Genomic DNA, 21,449 nt, shown 5'->3' on the forward strand with positions numbered 1-21,449 from the left:
CACTGCAGGGTCCATCCAGCGTTCACACTCCACCTGTTTGGTTATGGACTCTGGTGTGTTTGTGTGTGTTGTGCTCTCAGCTGACACCACCTGAAAACGATGACTGACCTCAGGACTGTGATTAAACAGCTCTGAAATCCATCTGGTAACGTAAACCGTCAGGGAAGAGATCCTCTGACTGATCTGGAAGCCTCACAGTTCTGAAGTTAAACAGACACAGTAACTGTCCTGCTGGAGCCTGTTTCTTCCTGTCTCCACCTGTGTGCCTCACCTTCCTGTTCCAGTCCTTTCATACGACACTGATAAGAACTTTGAGCTCTTTGTGACCTGCTGAGTCTTCTGCCACTGGAGTCCGGCTTCATCATGAGCTGTGTTCAGAGATGCTCCTCTTGTAAGTGGCTGTCTGAACCTCTGTCATCACTGAGCTGCTTCACCACAGAGCTGCTGCTCACTGGATGGTTCCTGTTCCTGCAGGAGATCAGCAGCTGCTCAGCTCTTCAACCCACCAACAGTCAGAGTCACTGAGGTCTGTTTGGTCAGGAGGCAGGAGAGGAAGTGATTGGCTCAAGGGAATCACCAACCAGCCAATCAGCGACAAGTTGTCAGTGTGGGTGCAGACCATGAAGTTTCAGAGCATGGTTCAGGTTAAAGCAGATAATCACTCAGGTGAGCAGGTGAGTGTGAGTGAAGGCCGGTGCAGAAACCGTGGAGCTGCTTCACTCTGTCCTGACACATGAAGACTGACAGACTCTGCAGGACAGGTGGTCCCTCTGGGCAGCAACAGGTCAAACTTGGCTCTAAAATGTTTTTCAATTCAACTTTATTGATATAACATATAGATAACATACATAAACTATGTCCTACAAACACTTTGGCCAAAGTGATTCACACAGGATTAAAACAGCACAACAACAAAAAACACTGAAAAGACATCTAAAAGAAAGGTAGTGGAAGAGCTTAGTGATCTGCATGGAACATAAAACCAAAGAAAATCTCATGTCACAACTTTACAGTCGTTTCTGAAAGGTACAGAGAATCACAACAGTCTAAACAGGTAGTGATAAAAGTGTGAGTGAGGATTCTGAGTGACTTTGGAAATATTTCTTATTTCTTCCTCTAAAGAGCTGAGGCTAAAGTGATCCCAAATATGTGATTAGTGTTTTCATTTGTTTGCTGAGACCAAACACAAAGTGTAGATTTTCTCTTGCAGCTTTTAAAAGGTTTTTATCATAACATCCATGTGTTAATGTTGGTGAGACAGGTGATGAGAGAGAGCAGTGCAATGGAGTCATTTGGGGAAACAGAGATGTACAATTGTGTATCATCAGCGTACAGATGGCACCCAACATGGTGATGGTTGATACTGTTTCCCAGTGGGAGCAAATATAGTGATAACAGGATTAGGCCATGAATGGTTCCTTGAGGAACACCATATTCAGTACTGTGGGGCCCCTGAGGATATTCACCATTCCTATGGCTGTTTTCAGAGGACTTTATTAGTCTTGTTGTTCCTGAGGACAGATTAAGGTAGCAGATTTGTTGACATCATAGCTGGGAGCCCATGCATGCAGTGTGACAGTGTGTGTGTTAATATTTGCTATGCTGGCTCTAACAGAAATGTTTTCTTTAAAACTGTGCTGAGATTTTCTCAGTTGAAAGTTGAGTTAGACTGAGAGCAGATGGTGGATTTAAAAAATTATCAGCTGTAGAAAAGAAAACTGTGGTTATTTTGGTTTTCTGAATTAACTGTTAATTAAAACCAGATGTTTAAAAATATACAAGTGAACATGTGATTTGCTTTTCCTCTGTCCTCTCTCAGCTTTTCAACAGCTTCTTTTTCCATGGTGATTTAATTTGTGGTGTTTTTTGATCAGGAGAAACTGTATCTAAAGAGAATCTTAAATTATCATTGGAAGCAACAAGGTCATTGAATAAGTCAGTAGTGGATGGAGGAAATGTGTTCAAATGATTTGCTAATTATGGTCATTGATAATGCTGCACTTCACATCAACAGTCTCTGGATGTAAAAACAGTCGTGTTAAACAAAGACAAGAAACAAGTGAAATGCCAACATTAAAACCTCTAGTAAACAAAGCCCAGAGTATTTCTGTGGATCAGCTGTGAATGACAGCCAATGAGAGAAGAGACGAGCTGATGAAGATGATGATGCTCTCACCAGCCCTGGGTTTTACCTCTCAGGCTGAACTAAACCTCTGATTGGTGGAGGTGGTTCTGGCTCTTGAAACTCTACTGCCCCCCTCACTGTGTCGGTGAAAGTTTAAGCTACATTTGAAGTTACACTGAATTATTATTCTGCTACAAACAGCAGAACTAAACACCAGTCAAATATAAGGCTATAAAGAACAGGAAGTAAATATAAAAACATTATTTACCACACAGAAGGACTTAAAGTTCTGTTAATTAATGATGAATTAAACCAATGATACTTGTTGACTTATCATTAAGATATATAGACATGCTCATATGAAAAGGCTGGGAGATATGGCTAAAAACCCTCATATCTCAACAGGCTTAAGAGAAGCAGTAAATGTGCAATAACAATACAATACTATGAAAATGTAACAGTAACATAATGAGTAGATTTTAACTTCAACTTACTTTTTACTTTCATCTTAAAATATTTTAACTTCTACTGGAGTAAAAATCTTTTCTGGTTTCTGTTCACTGCAGGGGCTGGTTACAAATATTTAGCATATCCAACATTATGAATATGATAATTTACTATATCTTCTATAGTGTATTATTGAATACATCAATAAAATGGAGGATAAAAACAACATGTTCCTCCTATACAATAATATCTTGTAAAGTTCAGCTGAAGAACATGAGGCTTCAAAGTCTGAGTCAAACTAATCTTCAGAGTTCAAGTCATTTTACTGTGAAATTCCCTCTTTGTGAAGCTCAACAAGGAAACTGTTCAGAGCTGAACTTGATGAGCTTTGAGTCCAGAGACACTGATGATGCTCTGTCAGATCCAGAGGAACACACAGGGATGATGGTGGACTGGACTCTGTGTGTGACAGTGGAGCTGTTCTCAGATCAGTTCAGACTGCAGCACTGAGAGTCATCTCCACTTCTTCTGGTTCCTCTGTCAGTCACTGCTGGATCAAGCTCTCCTCTCTACTCTTACCTGTAGAGAGACTTCCAGCTGTGTAGAGAAGAAGAAAGCAGAGGAGATGAATCAGTGTTTACAGAGACTCACTTCATCAGTCAGTGATGCAGCAGGGACTTCAGTCCTGTTCAGACCAGATGTGCAGCAGCTGCTTCCTCTCAGCTCTCATGTTAACGTGTTGGAGTGAACACACTGAGCTGGAAGCTCACAGACCTGCAGAGACGTTCAGCATCAAGTCTGTTCACTCTGCACATTTCACTCAGTCCACAGTGGAAACAAAGTGCTGAGTCAGCAACAGGTCAGTGATGGATTCACTCCTGTTACCTGTCAGCTGATGTCACTTTAAACACAGAGTCTCTGTGTGTTGATCAACATGTGACCTGCTTCTGAAACATCACCTGACTGAACATGGAGGCTGTCACTAAGAGCCAGGGACTGTCAGGCTCCATCACACTGATCTCAGAGCTGTGACACAGATGAAACTGATCAGCTGTTTAGTGTTGAAACCAGAGAACAAACAGTCTCAGATCAGATTGGACAGTTTGATGAATGAGGACACTGTCTCTGTCCATCTGTGAGGCTGTCAGCTGGAATCAGCTTTATTTCCTGTACACATCAACACAACAACAACAGTCGTCTTCACATCAACTCACACACATGATCACAACAAGCTTGTGGCTGCTCTGATTGGCTGACTGTTGTCTCTCTCTCTGTCTTTCTGTCCAATCCTGAAGCCTGTCCCCGTTCTCCTCTCACAGCTTCACTGAGGAAAGCAGCCACTGAGGAGGTTGGAGGTTCACAGGAAACACTGGATCTTTGCTCTGATACTAACTGTGTTTAGTACAATACTGCTGAGAGCAGCATGGACTGACTCCGCCCCTCTACTGACCTCAGAGTCTCCAGTCTACAGTCTGGACTCTCCACGAGACCACGGAGATCCTTCAGGTCTGAATCCTGCAGGTTGTTGTCTCTCAGGTCCAGTTCTCTCAGATGGGAGGGGTTGGACTTCAGAGCTGAGACCAGAGAAGAACAGCTGATCTCTGACAAACTGCAGCGCTCCAATCTGAATAAAGAATCAAAGATGTAGATCAATGAGTGATAATTAATCAGATTTTTCCTGATCAATGATCTTTGTCTAAAATGAGTAGAGTGACTTTGTCCTTCTGTTATTGTGGATCTTCATCATGTCAGTACAACACAACATTGTCAACACAACAGTTGTGTGTGTTGTGTTACAGATGGAAACACACACACACAGTTTGATCAAACAGACATTAGTCCTGACACTTCACTGAAATCTACTGAAAAAAAGAAGTTTCTTCACTTTTGTTACATCCCTTTGGTGTAGTCTAGGGGTGGACAGGGACAGTAAACAGGACAGATCAAGGATTTGTAATGAGCCAACTGGCAGTTTGATGATTTATTATACAACTTAAACTTTAACACAAAAATACCAAGAGGTTAACAAATGTGGGGGGGGGGAGAAAGGCGAAGGTGGTGTGCCAAAGGAATGAAAATACATAAAACAAAATGAGGCCTACCTCTAACTACTGTCACTTAAACAAAAGACACAAAAGAAAACCTGTCTAATCTGATCTAAAGAAAACTTCCCAAACCAAAAACAAGGGGTGGCACCCACCACTAACCTGGTGTTTCTAGACAAAACAAAACTATGTGGTGAAAATGTAAAGGGTACCCCAACTTACCTATCCTTTCTCCCCACACAAACCTTCAAGTAACAATCTAGTCAACATGACACAGCACAACACAAGCAGTCTACTAGGGCAATAAGGGGAAAATGAGAAAGAGGGAGCGCCTCATCCAGGCTCCCCTTTATGTAAACTCCTGGCAGATGATTGGCCACTCGGACAGCCTGGGAACTAATAGGCCGTCCTCCAGTCTGCTCAGGTGTAATCCAATCAACCCATTAGCACCTAGAGGGAAAACTAGGTGAGGGAGAAAGACAGGAAACAGAGGGAGGAGGAAAACGACAACAAAAAACGCTATGCCCCTGCATGGCACGTAACAACTTTCATTACACATTATTCATGACAAGTAACTGAAATGAGCTGAAACTGAAGAATCATTCTCAGTCTGAGAGAAGAACAACTGGAAACATGAGACAACAACTATTTACAATGTCATTCATTCATTCACAGTCAATGGATTCAACTTGTGTGTGAAGCTTCATTAGCTGTGGATTCAAGATATAAGATCTACAACAGTGAACTGACCTCAGAGTCTCCAGTCTACAGTCTGGACTCTGCAGAAAACCACACAGACCCTTCACTCCTGGATCCTGCAGGTTCTGGTTCCAGCTCAGGTCCAGTTCTCTCAGATGGGAGGGGTTGGACTTCAGAGCTGAGACCAGAGAAGAACAGCTGATCTCTGACAACCTGCAGTTCTTCAATCTGAATAAAGAATCAGTTGAGTTTAGGAGACAAAGTTCCTGCTTGAAACCACAAAGAGTCAAACAGACAAAGTAAAAACAGCTCTCATTAATATTCATGACAACATGCTGCTGCTTCAATAAAGACGTAGTGACTCCACCTCTTCAACTCTGCCAGCTCCACCTGTGGCTCCATCTATACAAACTCATGTTGTGCAGATTCTACTAAAGATCCTCAAGTTTTCAAAGACAACAAACATGTCAGGCTGAAGTTTAGAGACATGAGAACAAATGTCCAGTTCAGCAGCCTCAGAATCCACTGTAACTGGTTTATATTTTGACTGTTTCTCTCCTGTACATCTCTCTGAGCTCGCTTCAACAGTTTCGTCATCTAAACCATCGACTTGTCTTCTAGACCCCGTTCCAACAAGGCTGTTCAAAGAAGTTTTTCCTTTAATCGACACCTCTATATTAAGTCTGATTAACTTATCTTTACAACTGGTTATGTACCGCAGGCTTTTAAAGTTGCAGTAATTAAACCTCTACTTAAAAAGCCTACTCTTGATCCAGATGTTTTAGCCAATTATAGACCTATATCCAACCTCCCCTTTATTTCCAAAATCCTTGAGAATGTTGTTGCAAACCAGTTATGTGATTATTTGCACAGAAATTGTTTGAAGATTTTCAGTCAGGTTTTAGAGTCCATCACAGCACAGAAACAGCTCTGGTTAAGGTTACCAATGATCTCCTCATAGCCTCAGACAATGGATTTGTCTCTATACTTGTCCTACTAGATCTTAGTGCCGCATTTGACACCATCGATCATAAGATTCTATTACAGAGACTAGAACATATGGTCGGCATCAAAGGAACCGCACTAAGCTGGTTTAATACATATTTGTCAGATAGACTCCAGTTTGTTCATGTTAATAATGACTCCTCTATCATCACAAAAGTCAGTCATGGAGTTCCACAAGGTTTGGTGCTAGGACCAATGCTCTTCAGTCTATATATGCTCCCTCTGGGAAACATTATTAGAAGGCACCAGATAAATTTCCATTGTTACGCAGATGACACCCAGCTGTACTTATCCATGAAGCCAGGTGAGACTAACCAGGTAGCCAAGCTTCAGGTCTGTCTTAAGGACATAAAAACCTGGATGACCAGTCATTTCTTACTCTTAAATTCAGACAAAACTGAAGTTATTGTAATTGGCCCAAAACACCTCAGAGATACACGATGTGATAATATACTGACTCTGGATGACATCACCTTGGCCTCCAGTGCTACAGTCAGAAACCTTGGTGTCATTTTTGACCAGGACTTGTCCTTTACTTCACATATAAAGCAAGTCTCTAGGACAGCCTTCTTCCACCTGCACAATATTGCCAAAATCAGACCCATTCTATGTCTAAAGGATGCTGAAAAACTAGTTCATGCATTGGTTACCTCAAGACTGGACTACTGTAATTCTTTATTGTCAGGATGTCCCAAAAATTCAGTAAAAAGCCTCCAACTGATCCAGAATGCGGCAGCACAAGTACTGACAGGAACTAGGAAACGAGATCACATCTCTCCTGTGTTAGCTTCTCTGCATTGGCTCCCTGTAAAATCCAGGATAGAATTTAAAATCCTCCTCCTCACCTACAAAGCCATTAATGGTCAGGCACCATCGTACCTTGGAGAGCTTATAGTTCCCTATTTTCCCAATAGGACACTTCGCTCTCTAAATGCAGGTCAACTTGTGGTTCCCAGAGTTTGTAAGAGTAGAATGGGGGGCAGAGCCTTCAGCTATCAGGCTCCTCTCCTGTGGAACCAGCTCCCAGTGTGGGTTCGGGAGGCAGACACCCTCTCTACCTTTAAGATCAGGCTTCAAACTGTCCTGTTTAGTAAAGCTTATAGTTAGGGCTGGCTCGGGTATGTCCCGACCCATCCCTTAGTTATGCTGCTATAGAGCTAGACTGCTGGGGGATTCCCATGATTCACTGGGCGCTATCTCTCTATTTCTGTCTCTCTCCCTCTCTCTCTCTCGATGACTTCATGCCATTAACTTTGTATTTTTTCTCTCCCGTAGTTTGTGCTTCTCCTCTCTCTCCCTCTCTCTGTCCTCATTCTGCAGGTCTCTCTGCCTCGGGAGCAGCAGGATCCAGATCCACCACTACTCATCTTTACTATTAACCACTGTTACCTGTCATTATTATTAATAACACCATTACCGACACAGCTGTTCCTGGTCTCTCTCTCTCTCTCTCTCTTCTCTCCCCTCTCCTCCCCCTCCCCCTCTTTCTATCTTCTCCTAAACCCAACCGGTCGAGGCAGACAGCCGCCCACCCTGAGCCCGGTTCTGTTGGAGGTTTCTTCCTGTTAAAAGGGAGTTTTTCCTCCCCGCTGTCGCCAAGCGCTTGCTCTTTGTGGGAACTGTTGGGTTTTTTTCTGTAACAAAGTAAGGTCTTGACCTTACCCTGTAAAGTGTCTTGAGATAATGTATATTATGATTTGGCGCTATACAAATAAAATTGAATTGAATTGAATTGAAAACTTGAGGATCTTTAGTAGAATCTGCACAACATGAGTTTGTATAGATGGAGCCACAGGTGGAGCTGGCAGAGTTGAAGAGGTGGAGTCACTACGTCTTTATTGAAGCAGCAGCATGTTGTCATGAATATTAATGAGAGCTGTTTTTACTTTGTCTGTTTGACTCTTTGTGGTTTCAAGCAGCAACTTTGTCTCCTAAACTCACATCTTTGATTCTTTATTCAGATTAATGGACTGCAGGTTGTCAGAGATCAGCTGTTCTTCTCTGGGCTCAGCTCTGAAGTCCAACCCCTCCCATCTGCGAGAACTGGACCTGAGCTGGAACCAGGACCTGCAGGATCCAGGAGTGAAGGGTCTGTGTGGTTTTCTGCAGAGTCCAGACTGTAGACTGGAGACTCTGAGGTCAGTTCACTGTTGTAGATCTTATATCTTGAATCCACAGCTAATGAAGCTTCACACACAAGTTGAATCCATTGACTGTGAATGAATGAATGACACTGTAAATAGTTGTTGTCTCATGTTTCCAGTTGTTCTTCTCTCAGACTGAGAATGATTCTTCAGTTTCAGCTCATTTCAGTCACAAAACTGTTGTGTTGACAATGTTGTGTTGTATTGACATGATGAAGATCCACAATAACAGAAGGACAAAGTCACTCTACTCATTTTAGACAAAGATCATTGATCAGGACAAATCTGATTGATTATCAATCATTGATCTACATCTTTGATTCTTTATTCAGATTGATGGACTGCAGTTTGTCAGAGATCAGCTGTTCTTCTCTGGGCTCAGCTCTGAAGTCCAACCCCTCCCATCTGAGAGAACTGGACCTGAGTGGAAACAACCTGAATGATTCAGACCTGAGGGATCTCCGTGGTCTCATGGAGAGTCCAGACTGTAGACTGGAGACTCTGAGGTCAGTAGAGGGGCGGAGTCAGTCCATGCTGCTCTCAGCAGTATTGTATTAAACACAGTTAGTATCAGAGCAAAGATCCAGTGTTTCCTGTGAACCTCCAACCTCCTCAGTGGCTGCTTTCCTCAGTGAAGCTGTGAGAGGAGAACGGGGACAGGCTTCAGGATTGGACAGAAAGACAGAGAGAGAGACAACAGTCAGCCAATCAGAGCATCCAGAAGCTTGTTGTGATCATGTGTGTGAGTTGATGTGAAGACGACTGTTGTTGTTGTGTTGATGTGTACAGGAAATAAAGCTGATTCCAGCTGACAGCCTCACAGATGGACAGAGACAGTGTCCTCATTCATCAAACTGTCCAATCTGATCTGAGACTGTTTGTTCTCTGGTTTCAACACTAAACAGCTGATCAGTTTCATCTGTGTCACAGCTCTGAGATCAGTGTGATGGAGCCTGACAGTCCCTGGCTCTTAGTGACAGCCTCCATGTTCAGTCAGGTGATGTTTCAGAAGCAGCTCACATGTTGATCAACACACAGAGACTCTGTGTTTAAAGTGACATCAGCTGACAGGTAACAGGAGTGAATCCATCACTGACCTGTTGCTGACTCAGCACTTTGTTTCCACTGTGGACTGAGGGAAATGTGCAGAGTGAACAGACTTGATGCTGAACGTCTCTGCAGGTCTGTGAGCTTCCAGCTCAGTGTGTTCACTCCAACACGTTAACATGAGAGCTGAGAGGAAGCAGCTGCTGCACATCTGGTCTGAACAGGACTGAAGTCCCTGCTGCATCACTGACTGATGAAGTGAGTCTCTGTAAACACTGATTCATCTCCTCTGCTTTCTTCTTCTCTACACAGATGGAGGTGAGAGTAGATAGGAGAGCTTGATCCAGCAGTGACTGACAGAGGAATCAGAAGAAGTGGAGATGACTCTCAGTGCTGCAGTCTGAACTGATCTGAGAACAGCTCCACTGTCACACACAGAGTCCAGTCCACCATCATCCCTGTGTGTTCCTCTGGATCTGACAGAGCATCATCAGTGTCTCTGGACTTAAAGCTCATCAAGTTCAGCTCTGAACAGTTTCCTTGTTGAGCTTCACAAAGAGGGAATTTCACAGTAAAATGACTTGAACTCTGAAGATTAGTTTGACTCAGACGTTGAAGCCTCATGTTCTTCAGCTGAACTTTCCCAGATATTATTGTACAGGAGGAACATGTTGTTTTTATCCTCCATCTTATTGATGTATTCAGTAATACTTTGTAGAAGATATATTAAGTGATCATATTCATAATGTTGAATATGCTAAATATTTGTAACCAGCCCCTGCGGTGAATAGAATCCAAAAAAGTTTTTTACTCTAGTTGAAGTTAAAATCTTTTAAGATAAATGTAAAAAGTAAGTTGAAGTTAAAATCTACTCATTATGTTACTGATACATTTTCATAGTTTTATATTTTATTGCACATTTACTGCTTCTCTTAAGCCTGTTGAGATATGAGGTTTTTAGCCATATCTCCCAGCCTTTTTATATGAGCATGTCTATATATCTTAATGATAAGTCAACAAGTATCATTGGTTTAATTCATCATTAATTAACAGTACTTTAAATCCTTCTGTGTGGTAAATAATGTTTTTATATTTACTTCCTGTTCTTTATAGCCTTATATTTGACTGGTGTTTAGTTCTGCTGTTTGTAGCAGGATAATAATTCAGTGTAAATTCAAATGTAGTTTAAATTTTCAACGACACAGTGAGGGGGGCAGTAGAGTTTCAGTGTTGGCATTTCACTTGTTTCTCGTCTTTGTTTAACACGACTGTTTTTACATCCAGAGACTGTTGATGTGAAGTGAAGCATTGTCAATGACCATAATTAGCAAATCATTTGAACACATTTCCTCCATCCACTACTGACTTATTCAATGACCTTGTTGCTTCCAATGATAATTTAAGATTCTCTTTAGATTCAGTTTCTCCTGATCAAAAAACACCACAAATCAAATCACCATGGAAAAAGAAGCTGCTGAAAAGCTGAGAGAGGACAGAGGAAAAGCAAATCACATGTTCACTTGTATATTTTTAAACATAGGGTTTTAATTAACAATTAATTCAGAAAACCAAAATAACCACAGTTTTCTTTTCTACAGTTGATAATCTTTTAAATCCACCACCTGCTCTCAATCTAACTCAACTTTCAACTGAGATAATCTCAGCACAGTTTTAAAGAAAACATTTCTGTCAGAGCCAGCATAGCAAATATTAACACCCAAACTGTCATGGGCTCCCAGCTATGATGTCAACCAATCTGCTACCTTACTCTCTCCTAAGGAACAACAAGACTAATAAAGTCCTCTGAACTCAGGAAACCTACTGCTTTTAAAATGTCAATGATCAATCTGGACGACTGCCAGTTAAATAATTCCAGACATATTTCTTTAAGAGAAAATTGTTTTTAATCAACCACTCACATTTCGCCAGTAACATTTTAGAAAAGTTCCAATCTGGTTCTTCAGCAACCCACAGCACAGAGAGTGCTGTAATCAAAGTGGTAAATGAGAAATGAGCCGGTCTCTGACCGTGTTTTAGTCTGATTTATTCTTATTTAATGAAACAGCCATAGGAATGGTGAATATCCTCAGGGGACCCACAGTACTGAATATGGTGTTCCTCAAGGAACCATTCACAGCCCAATCCTGTTATCACTATATTTGCTCCCACTGGGAAACAGTATCAACCATCACCATATTGGGTGCCATCTGTACGCTGATGATACACAACTGTACATCTCTGTTTCCCCAAATGACTCCATTGCTCTGCTCTCTCTCATCACCTGTCTCACTAACATTAACACATGGATGTGTAAAAACCTTTTAAAAGCAGCAAGAGAAAATCTACACTTTGTGTTTGGTCTCAGCAAACAAATGAAAACACTAATCACATATTTGGGATCACTTTAGCCTCAGATCTTTAGAGGAAGAAATAAGAAATATTTCCAGAGTCACTCAGAATCCTCACTCACACTTTTATCACTCCCTGTTTAGACTGTTGTGATTCTCTGTACCTTTCAGAAACCACTGTAAAGTTGTGACATGAGATTTTCTTTGGTTTTATGTTCCATGCAGATCACTAAGATCTTCCACTCCCTTTCTTTTAGATGTCTTTTCAGTGTTTTTTGTTGTTGTGCTGTTTTAATCCTGTGTGAATCACTTTGGGCAAAGTGTTTGTAGAACATATTTTATGTATGTTATCTATATGTTATATCAATAAAGTTGAATTGAAAAACATTTTAGAGCCATGTTTAACCTGTTGCTGCCCAGAGGGACCACCTGTCCTGCAGAGTCTGTCAGTCTTCATGTGTCAGGACAGAGTGAAGCAGCTCCACGGTTTCTGCACCGGCCTTCACTCACACTCACCTGCTCACCTGAGTGATTATCTGCTTTAATCTGAACCATGCTCTGAAACTTCATGGTCTGCACCCACACTGACAACTTGTTGCTGATTGGCTGGTTGGTGATTCCCTTTAACCAATCACTTCCTCTCCTGCCTCCTGACCAAACAGACCTCAGTGACTGTGACTGTTGGTGGGTTGAAGAGCTGAGCAGCTGCTGATCTCCTGCAGGAACAGAAACCATCCAGTGAGCAGCAGCTCTGTGGTGAAGCAGCTCAGTGATGACAGAGGTTCAGACAGCCACTTACAAGAGGAGCATCTCTGAACACAGCTCATGATGAAGCTTGAAGTGGACGGACTCCAGTGGCAGAAGACTCAGCAGGTCACAAAGAGCTCAAAGTTCTTATCAGTGTCGTATGAAAGGACTGGAACAGGAAGGTGAGGCACACAGGTGGAGACAGGAAGAAACAGGCTCCAGCAGGACAGTTACTGTGTCTGTTTAACTTCTGAACTGTGAGGCTTCCAGATCAGTCATAGGATCTCTTCCCTGACGGTTTACGTTACCAGATGGATTTCAGAGCTGTTTAATCACAGTCCTGAGGTCAGTCATCGTTTTCAGGTGGTGTCAGCTGAGAGCACAACACACACAAACACACCAGAGTCCATAACCAAACAGGTGGAGTGTGAACGCTGGATGGACCCTGCAGTGGGACGGTTTAGTTGACATGGTTTTTGTCGGGGACTCGGTCCATAGAGATTTAAACAGACGGTTACAGATCAGTGAAACCATAACACCAAGTTCTGTCAGTCAACACAATGTGGAGCTTCACAGCACAAATCTGAAATATCAGGTGTTAACAGAATGATGGGAACCAAAACAGACCGGCTGCACCGAGACACTGACCCTGCTGTTTTTACTGGTCAGCTCCCACTCTGTCAGTGACTGTGTTTCATTGTTCAGCTCGTAATCATGAAAACAACTCTCTCACTTTCTAATGAGTCGGCAGCAAAAGTCAGTGAGTCATCTGCAGTTATACATTTTCATAAACTGATGATAAAAGTTTGAGACTTTAATTTAAAATGTTTATGAGATGATTTTGGTCCAGATGCTCTGTAACTTGTTTTCCTGAAGGTCAGAGGTCAAACTGTTAATAATGGAGTCTGCATGATCAAGGTGTTACAGGAGGAGGAGGATAATCACCAGCACAACCTGGCAACCCAAATGTTTTTCTTATTAATGTTTTATAACTGAGCTGTAAACGATTTAATGCTTTACTGTAGTGTGTGTGTGTGTGTGTGTGTGTGTGTGTGTGTGTGTGTGTTCCAGCACAGGTGGTGTACCATCTGTTGTTGTACTTCATCGCCATCATCATCATCATCATCATCAATCTGCATCGTCGTTGACACATTTGCCAACCTGAGGAGCAAAGAACAGGGGGAGGAGGAGACACTGGAGACCAGGTGTTTCACCTGTGGGGGGCAGATATCAGTAAATGTCTGATGAAATGAAACAGCTGTCAGACCCCATCCCTGCATGAAATGAATACGCAGTCTGCTGTTAGTGATGTTTGTCATTTCTATTAGTGAAAGCATCAACTAAAAATGAGAAAAAAATATTCTACAATAAAAATAAAGAGAGTGAGGAGAGAGAAAAGGTTCAGTAGACAGGTTAAAGTCTGACCTTAGTGAAACCCACAGTCAACTATGAGAACCAGCCCTAGTTCTTGGAAGCTCTTCTGGTTCTGCTGTTTGAAGTTGTTTTCCTGACAGACTGATAAAAGCAAACTCACCTGCAGAGTTTTTCCTCCCTGTGACCTTTGACACGTGGCTGTGATTCCAGAGAGTGAACTGAATGTACTGTAATGTGTCTGTAGATGACGGAGCCCAGGAACAGGAGGCAGAGGATGAGGTTCTTGGACATTCAGGAGGGAGCCAGTGCTGCAGGAGGAAACCTCCAGATCTATAAAACATAATGACAGTCTGATGATCAGCTATGGACTGTTCACCCTCGTTAAACCATACAGCCAGACTGATGGACTGTGTTAAAGGAGAACATGATTCACACTCTACTGATGTTTCTCACCAAAACCAGAGGAGAGTTTTTTATTTGGTTTTTACTGATTGTGAGTCAGACCTGTGGTCACTGAGGGACACGGACTGAACACTGTTACTGTATAAAGATTGATGTTATTCTTCTTTTTCTTCCTCTTCTTCTTCTTCTTCTTCTTCTTCTTCTTTGTCTTATTATTATTATTATTACTATTATTAATATCATTATTATTGAATTTGGAAATATTGTGTATTATTGTAAGGCAGTAAATGTCATAGAAAAGGCCATGAAATAGTATGATACAGGATAGTAAGGCATAAAAATATCATAGTAAGGTATGTCATAAAAAAAAACGTAGTATGATATGCCGTAAAAGCATCATATTTTAGTTTGTCATGAAAAATGTCATGGTATAGTGAGGTATTAAATATCATAGAAAATGTCATGGTATAGTAATGGATAAAATGTCAGTATAGTAAGGCATAAAAACATCATAATGTAGTATGTCATTAAAAACATCATAGTATAGTAAATAGGACTGTCAAACCATTAATGTTTTCTTAATCATGATTAAGAATTTAATTGAAATTAATTGCATGTTTTTAATTTTGCATTTCAGAACTGATTTCTCTTGTCAGTCTGTCTGAACTGACTGAGCTAATGTTAGCATGTCTGACACGTAATTATAAAGATGTCTGATAATGTATTTATAAATTTTTCAAGGATGTTGTAGATTATTCCTTGAATCTGTAGCACAAAATCTAAAAGCTGTCTTTCCAAGGTCAGAACTGACCTGAGGAACAGGCAGCATGATCCAGTCCTGAGAGCAGGTTTGCTGAATTCCTACATTAATTATTTGGGAATCAATTTAAAAGTGCTTTTTAGATGAATATATACCAGTGTTGATCTCATCCCATGGTGAAAGAGGGCCAGCCGACCTTTTCATCAGAGTGCAATGATGGCTATTGTAGGTATCCCCAGTAAAAAATGTAATAGCAGAGTGATATACATCATGTAAGGGCTTAAGAGTGGTGACAGCAGCATGTCTATACATATAACATCACCACAGTCCAGGGCAGAAAGAAAGAGAGCTTCAGTAATTCTTATTCTACTGCGTATGGGAAAGTAGGTTGTGTTTCTATACAAGAAACCAAGTTTCATCCACAACTTTTTTACTAAATTGTTCACATGGATTTTAAAAGTAAATTTATTTTATTATTTTTTTAAATAAACAACCAAACACATTAACACATAAAAAGAGACACAAAACATCACTATCAAAACTACTATGTAGATTATTCTTCATGAAACAACAGACTCATTATCCGTGGGCGAGGACAGACCTGTTGTCACAGAGTTACAGTGCATTCAGACCCTTCCACTTTTCCACATTGTGTTATTTTACAGCTGTGCTCCTTTCCACAATAAGTCCAACCAGCTGAATTTACCACAGACTGACTCCAGTCAAGGTGGAGAAACATCTCAGAGATGATGACGAGAAATGGAACCTGAGCTAAAGTTCAACTGTCACAGCAAAGTGTCTGAATACTTGTGGAAATGTGATATTTCAGTTTTTCCTTTTTAAAACATCTCCAAAAAAAAATCTTCAGAAATTCTGTTTTCACTTTGTCGTGATTGAATTTAGATTGATGAGGGAAAAAATGAATGTAAATGACCAGCGGTGATTCTACAGTGTGGTGGGGCCCTTCACAAAAAAATACCAGGTGGCTCCTCCAATCAGCAGTCATCATTTATCACCATTACATAATAAATACATAATCAATAATCAATACATAAAGCCCCTTTAAGGAGGTTTCCTACCGAGTGATGTTGGCAATTTAGCAATTTCTCACTAGATTTGGCAACTTTTAAATGAATAGCAAATGAATTCCAGTGCTCTGTTCATAATACTAATACTTCAGTTACACAGTCTGTTCAACAGTCTGCGTAAAACAGTGTTTTTAATATTAGTGTTAGATTTAGATGCACATTGAGGGGCTGCTTGAAATAAAATAGCTAATTATAGAGGTAATTACAGTCAGTACACTGTAAAAGATTGTCATGTAAATTAACAGTAAAATACTGGCAGCAGGGTTGCCAGTAGTTTACTGTTAATTTGACAGTTCTCCTACTGTAATCAACTCAACAGTATGTTACTGTAATACGACCATGTACTGAATTACAGTGCATTGCTGTGTTTCCTTGAGTTTACAGTAGACTACTGGCAGCAGGGTTGCCAGTTTTTTCTATAGTTTTTTCTCTAGCTTGCTTACTGTAAACTTATTTTACAGTTTATTACTGTTATACCAGTAAGTACTAAAAACACAGTATAAGGTTGTATGTTATTACAATTTACAGTAGCTGCAGTAATCATGACAGTATTGATGACGGCCAGCCACCATGAATTAAGTACCGCCTTGAGTGTAACCCTAACCCTTGACTAGAGATTTCAGTGTGATAATCTATACAAGATACACATACTGAATGATTATGTTCACCAAAATTCAGCAATAAATCATTCTATGGAAAAGAAGAGACTAAGAAATTATAAGATTATATATGTAACCCAACATTTATTAGAAAAAGGCAACACTAACTGAAATACTTGTTGTTGGTGATACAAACTGTTTATTTTTTCATTACAGTTCTAAATTTCAGTTATGTATAACAGAGCAGCCGTTATCCTTAAATGTGATCAACATTTTAATAAACTTAGGGGAATTATGCATACTACATTTTCAATACAAAATGCACAGTTTGGCACTGGGACTGAAAAAGAACATTGATCCCACAAACATAATAATCTATAAGGACAGAAGCTTCCATTTTCACACCAACTAAAAGATATGAAAAAAAGCAGTGTTTTTTAATCCAAATGGTGGGAAATGTAGCCAGGCAGACTTGAGTGGTACTGTAGGCAAATATTAAGCGCCTCCATCAGACAGACTGGCATAATACAATACATTTCACAACATAAAGGGACATCATCCTTTCAAACACTGTCAAAATTTGAAAAGTGGTGTCTGAGATATTGTGTGTGAGGGACAGACAATGGGAGCCCCACGATTTAATGGGATGGGGAAACCAAGAAGTAACCTGTATAAAGTACACATGCACCATAACCAGCTAACATTTCTGAAAGAGAGTACACTGTACAAAATGTGACTCAAAGGTTTTAGCTTAACTCAGAGCGCCACAGGCTTTCTGTTTCAAATGAACTTTAACAGGTCTCTTACAACATAAAGAGGAGGCTCTGAGAGCTCTCAAAACAGAACTGATCGCAGGTCTGCCCAGATTTTACTGACAGTTTTCATACACAGTGTTACGTCCGGCTCAGAGACCACAACAAAAATAGGGAGATTAACACTGGAGTGCGGCAATCATAAACTCATATTTATTAAAATAAAGAACAAATAGTCAACGGAATAACAAGAATCAATGAGGTGTGGAAATCAGAATCAGTGGTGTGTGATGGTGTATGAAAGATGAGGGATGAGAGGTGCATGTTGTCAGTATAAAGCAAAATAACCCAACGAAACAAAGAGCGTGTCGAGCTCGGTGGTGGGTGAGAAGACCACACGTGGCATCTAAACTGGAGGGCTTAAGTAACTTCCAACACTGGCCAGGTGTGGGAAGTTAATGTGATGTGACCTCAGCCCCGCCCAGCCAAGGACCTGCAAGACAAAACAACACACAGTACACTGGGCAAAGGCACTAGGGCCGTCACACCCCCCCCCCCATAAAGTCAGGGTCCCAAAAGGGAACCCTGGCAAACAACCAGTCTACAGTCTCCACTCATCTATACTGCATATACATATACGCGTACCCAGATACCCACATCTCTATTATTTTCTATAAAAAAATACACATGAAACAACTAAGTATCAAAATATATAATACAAAAAAAAAACACAACACCTCACTGTTTAAGTTTCCCAGCTTACTAACAAGGAGCCCGGGACAACGCATCCGCCACAACATTGTCCTGCCCCTTGATGTGTTGGATGTCCAGACTGTAAGACTGGAGGAACAGAGCCCAACGAACCAGCCTCTGATTAGGACACTGCAAAGAACTGAGAAAAGTTAAAGGATTGTGATCTGTAAAGACCACCACAGGCGCGGAGTTGATGTACACGCTGAAGTACTGCAAGGCCAATATCAACGCTAATGTTTCCTTTTCTATAACTGAATAACTCAGCTGATGTCTGTTAAACTTCCTAGAAAAGAAACAAACTGGCTTGTCCACTCCCAAATCATCGGCCTGCAACAGCACCGCCCCAGCGCCCACGTAGCTGGCGTCTACCTCAAGCTTAAACGGCCTATCCCACCGCGGGGCAGCCAGAACAGGAGCACCACATATGAAAGCCTTCACACTATTAAAAGCTGTTTGGCACTCTGCTGACCAGACATATTTAACCTTAGCTTTTAACAGGTTTGTGAGGGGCGCAACAACAGTAGAAGAATTCCTACAAAAACACCGATAGTAACCAACTAGCCCCAAAAAATGCATAAGCGCCTTTTTAGTCGGTGGCGGGGCGTAGTCATCGATAGCCTGCACCTTAGCCAGTACCGGGCACACTCTACCTTGACCCACTACACGACCCAGATAAGTGACTGTGGCCTTTGCAAACTCGCACTTAGCCAGATTAACAGTTAAGTGTGCGTGAGCCAAGCGGTCAAACAGTTCCTCAATCCGGACAAGATGACTATCCCAATCATCTGAGAAGACGACCACATCATCTAAATACACTGAGCAACCTTCCAGATCTCCAACAACCATATTCATTAAGCACTGAAAGGTAGCCGGTGCATTCCGCAACCCAAAGGGCATTACTGTGTAAGAATATAATCCTGTCGGTGTAATGAACGCAGCAATCTCCCGTGCCCTCTCTGACAAGGGAACCTGCCAGTAACCCTTCAGTAGATCAAACTTACTGACGTACTTCGCCGCCCCGACTTGATCGACGCAGTCTTCCATCCGAGGAAGAGGAAAAGAATCAGATTTTGTGACATTATTCACCTTACGGAAGTCTGAACAAAATCTAGGCGTGTTATCGGCCTTTGGCACAAGCAAACAGGGTGACGCCCAACTGGATGAAGAAGGCTCCGCAATACCATTGTCAAGCATGTACCTAACCTCAGCATCAAGATGTTTACGCTTCTCCGGGTGAACCCGATAAAACCTCTGCTTAATAGGTTTACTATCCCCAACATCTATATCGTGTTCCACCAAATGTGTACATGCAGGTGTATCTCCAAACAGACATGAATACCGTTTAATCAAGTCAATCAATTGACTGCGTACGGACACCTCCAAATGGCCCAACAAGCTCTCCAGATCCGTCAGCAACTCTGAATTCTTCAAACGACCACAAAGTACAGCCTCATCGGGTCTCAACAAGTCTTCCCCCCCTTGCCCTGCCACAGCATAAGGGGACACAGACGCTGACAAACAACTTGGACGTACACCAGAAACCTGTGCTTCCTGATCGACTGACTGATTTTCACGAGAATAGTATGGTTTCAACAAGTTAACGTGACAAAGCTGAGTAGATGATCTACGATTTGGAGTGGCTATCACGTAATTCTGATCCGATACTTTCTTCAACACCGAATATGAACCTGAGAACTTAGCCTGAAACGGAGAGGTAACAATAGGCAACAGAGCCAGTACCTGATCTCCTGGGAGAAAAACACGATTCTCAACCTGCCGATCATAACGTTGCTTCATTTTTCCCTGTGCAGAGGCCAAATTTTCCCTGGCCACCTCCTGAGCTCTATACAACCTATACCTAAAACCATTCACATACTCGATAAGGTTTTGAGGCGGCTGTGCCTCCTTCCAGTTGTCCTGCAGAAGTGCCAAGGGACCACGTACCATATGGCCAAAAACAAGGTCATTGGGGCTAAACCCCATACTCTCCTGGAACACCTCCCGGGCTGCTAACAACAACCAGGGCAAACCCTCCTCCCAGTCCCTGCTCATTTGGACGCAGTACAAGCGCAACATGGACTTGAGGGTCTGATGAAAACGCTCCAATGCGCCTTGGCTCTGCGCATGGTAAGCAGACGCTTGATTATGGTCTATACGCAGTTGCTTCAAAACCTGTGCAAACAAACGCGAAGAAAAGTTTGACCCTTGATCTGACTGAATGACTCGAGGAACACCAAAGACAGAAAAAAAACTGCGACAGTGCACGCACCACAGACCTGGACGTAATTCTGCGCAAAGGATAAGCAGCTGGATACCTCGTACTCTGGCACATTACCGTTAGTAAATAACTAGCACCCGACTTAGATGGAGGCAAAGGGCCAACGCAGTCAATAATTAGATGTTCAAAGGGTTGATCCATAGCTGGTATTGGGCAAAGCGGAGCAGGCTTTAACCTCTGGTTAGGCTTACTAGTTAACTGACAAACGTGGCATGACTTTATATAAGCCGAAACATCTCTTTTCAGCCAAAAAAATACCTCAAGATGCGATCATACGTCTTCCTGACTCCTAAATGACCAGACTCATCATGGGAAATCTGCAACACCATGCTACGAAACCTAGAAGGCACAACAACTTGATAAACAGGTTGACCAATAACATGACCACTATGAGGGACCCATTTCCTCATCAGCGCATCATTCTGAATGAAGTACCCCTGCGCATGGTTTTTTATCTCACTACAGGGCCAAGCCATCTCCAGCAACATCTTGAAGGAACCATCGGCGCGCTGCTCCCTCACCAACTCATCATAAGACACAGACCATGGGACCTCAGGGACTAACACATCATGAGGTTGTGAACAGTCCTCACTGGAGCATCTGCCTCTGACTGGGTGCGTTTCATCGCGCGCGTCACAGCGCACGCCCTAAACACCCCAGGAAACTCGGTTTCACTTTCATCGGGCTCAGTACAAACCAAAGGTAAAGAAGAAACAATAGCAGGGGGTGTCACATCGGCCCACACCCGATTCCCTGCTACATCATTTCCCAAGATCATTGTAACACCATCCACGGGAAGAGCGGGACGTACGCCGACCGCTACCTCACCCTGAAGT

At 41.9% G+C, this 21,449-nt stretch overlaps 2 protein-coding genes across 6 annotated transcripts in view; one reads left to right on the plus strand and one right to left on the minus strand.

Annotated features, from left to right (window-relative positions):
- LOC139609617 (protein NLRC3-like) overlaps window positions 1-12,181 on the plus strand; it is a 165,607-nt gene extending 153,426 nt beyond the window's left edge. The window contains exon 2 of the transcript XR_011685276.1: window positions 9,825-12,181. The gene's annotated coding sequence lies outside the window, so the exon portion shown is untranslated. The remainder of the gene's footprint in view (window positions 1-9,824) is intronic.
- The window catches only part of LOC139609598 (NACHT, LRR and PYD domains-containing protein 12-like), a 107,364-nt gene continuing 86,718 nt past the window's right edge, over window positions 804-21,449 (minus strand). For 3 of the 5 annotated variants that reach the window (XM_071464406.1, XM_071464402.1, XM_071464401.1), the window contains 3 exons: window positions 5,368-5,544; window positions 4,023-4,196; window positions 804-3,169 (listed from right to left, as the gene is read on the minus strand). In XM_071464406.1, the coding sequence (XP_071320507.1) occupies window positions 3,148-3,169; window positions 4,023-4,196; window positions 5,368-5,544 (373 nt within the window). In that variant the 3' untranslated portion in view covers window positions 804-3,147. The remainder of the gene's footprint in view (window positions 3,170-4,022; window positions 4,197-5,367; window positions 5,545-21,449) is intronic. The other 2 variants (XM_071464405.1, XM_071464403.1) reach the window with 1 other exon arrangement.

Source organism: Trachinotus anak, unplaced genomic scaffold (genome assembly GCF_046630095.1).
Source record: "Trachinotus anak isolate AG129_WGS33_773 ecotype Australia unplaced genomic scaffold, CSIRO_AGI_Tana_v1 ptg000026l, whole genome shotgun sequence".
In the NCBI taxonomy this organism is placed as follows: Eukaryota; Metazoa; Chordata; class Actinopteri; order Carangiformes; family Carangidae; genus Trachinotus; species Trachinotus anak.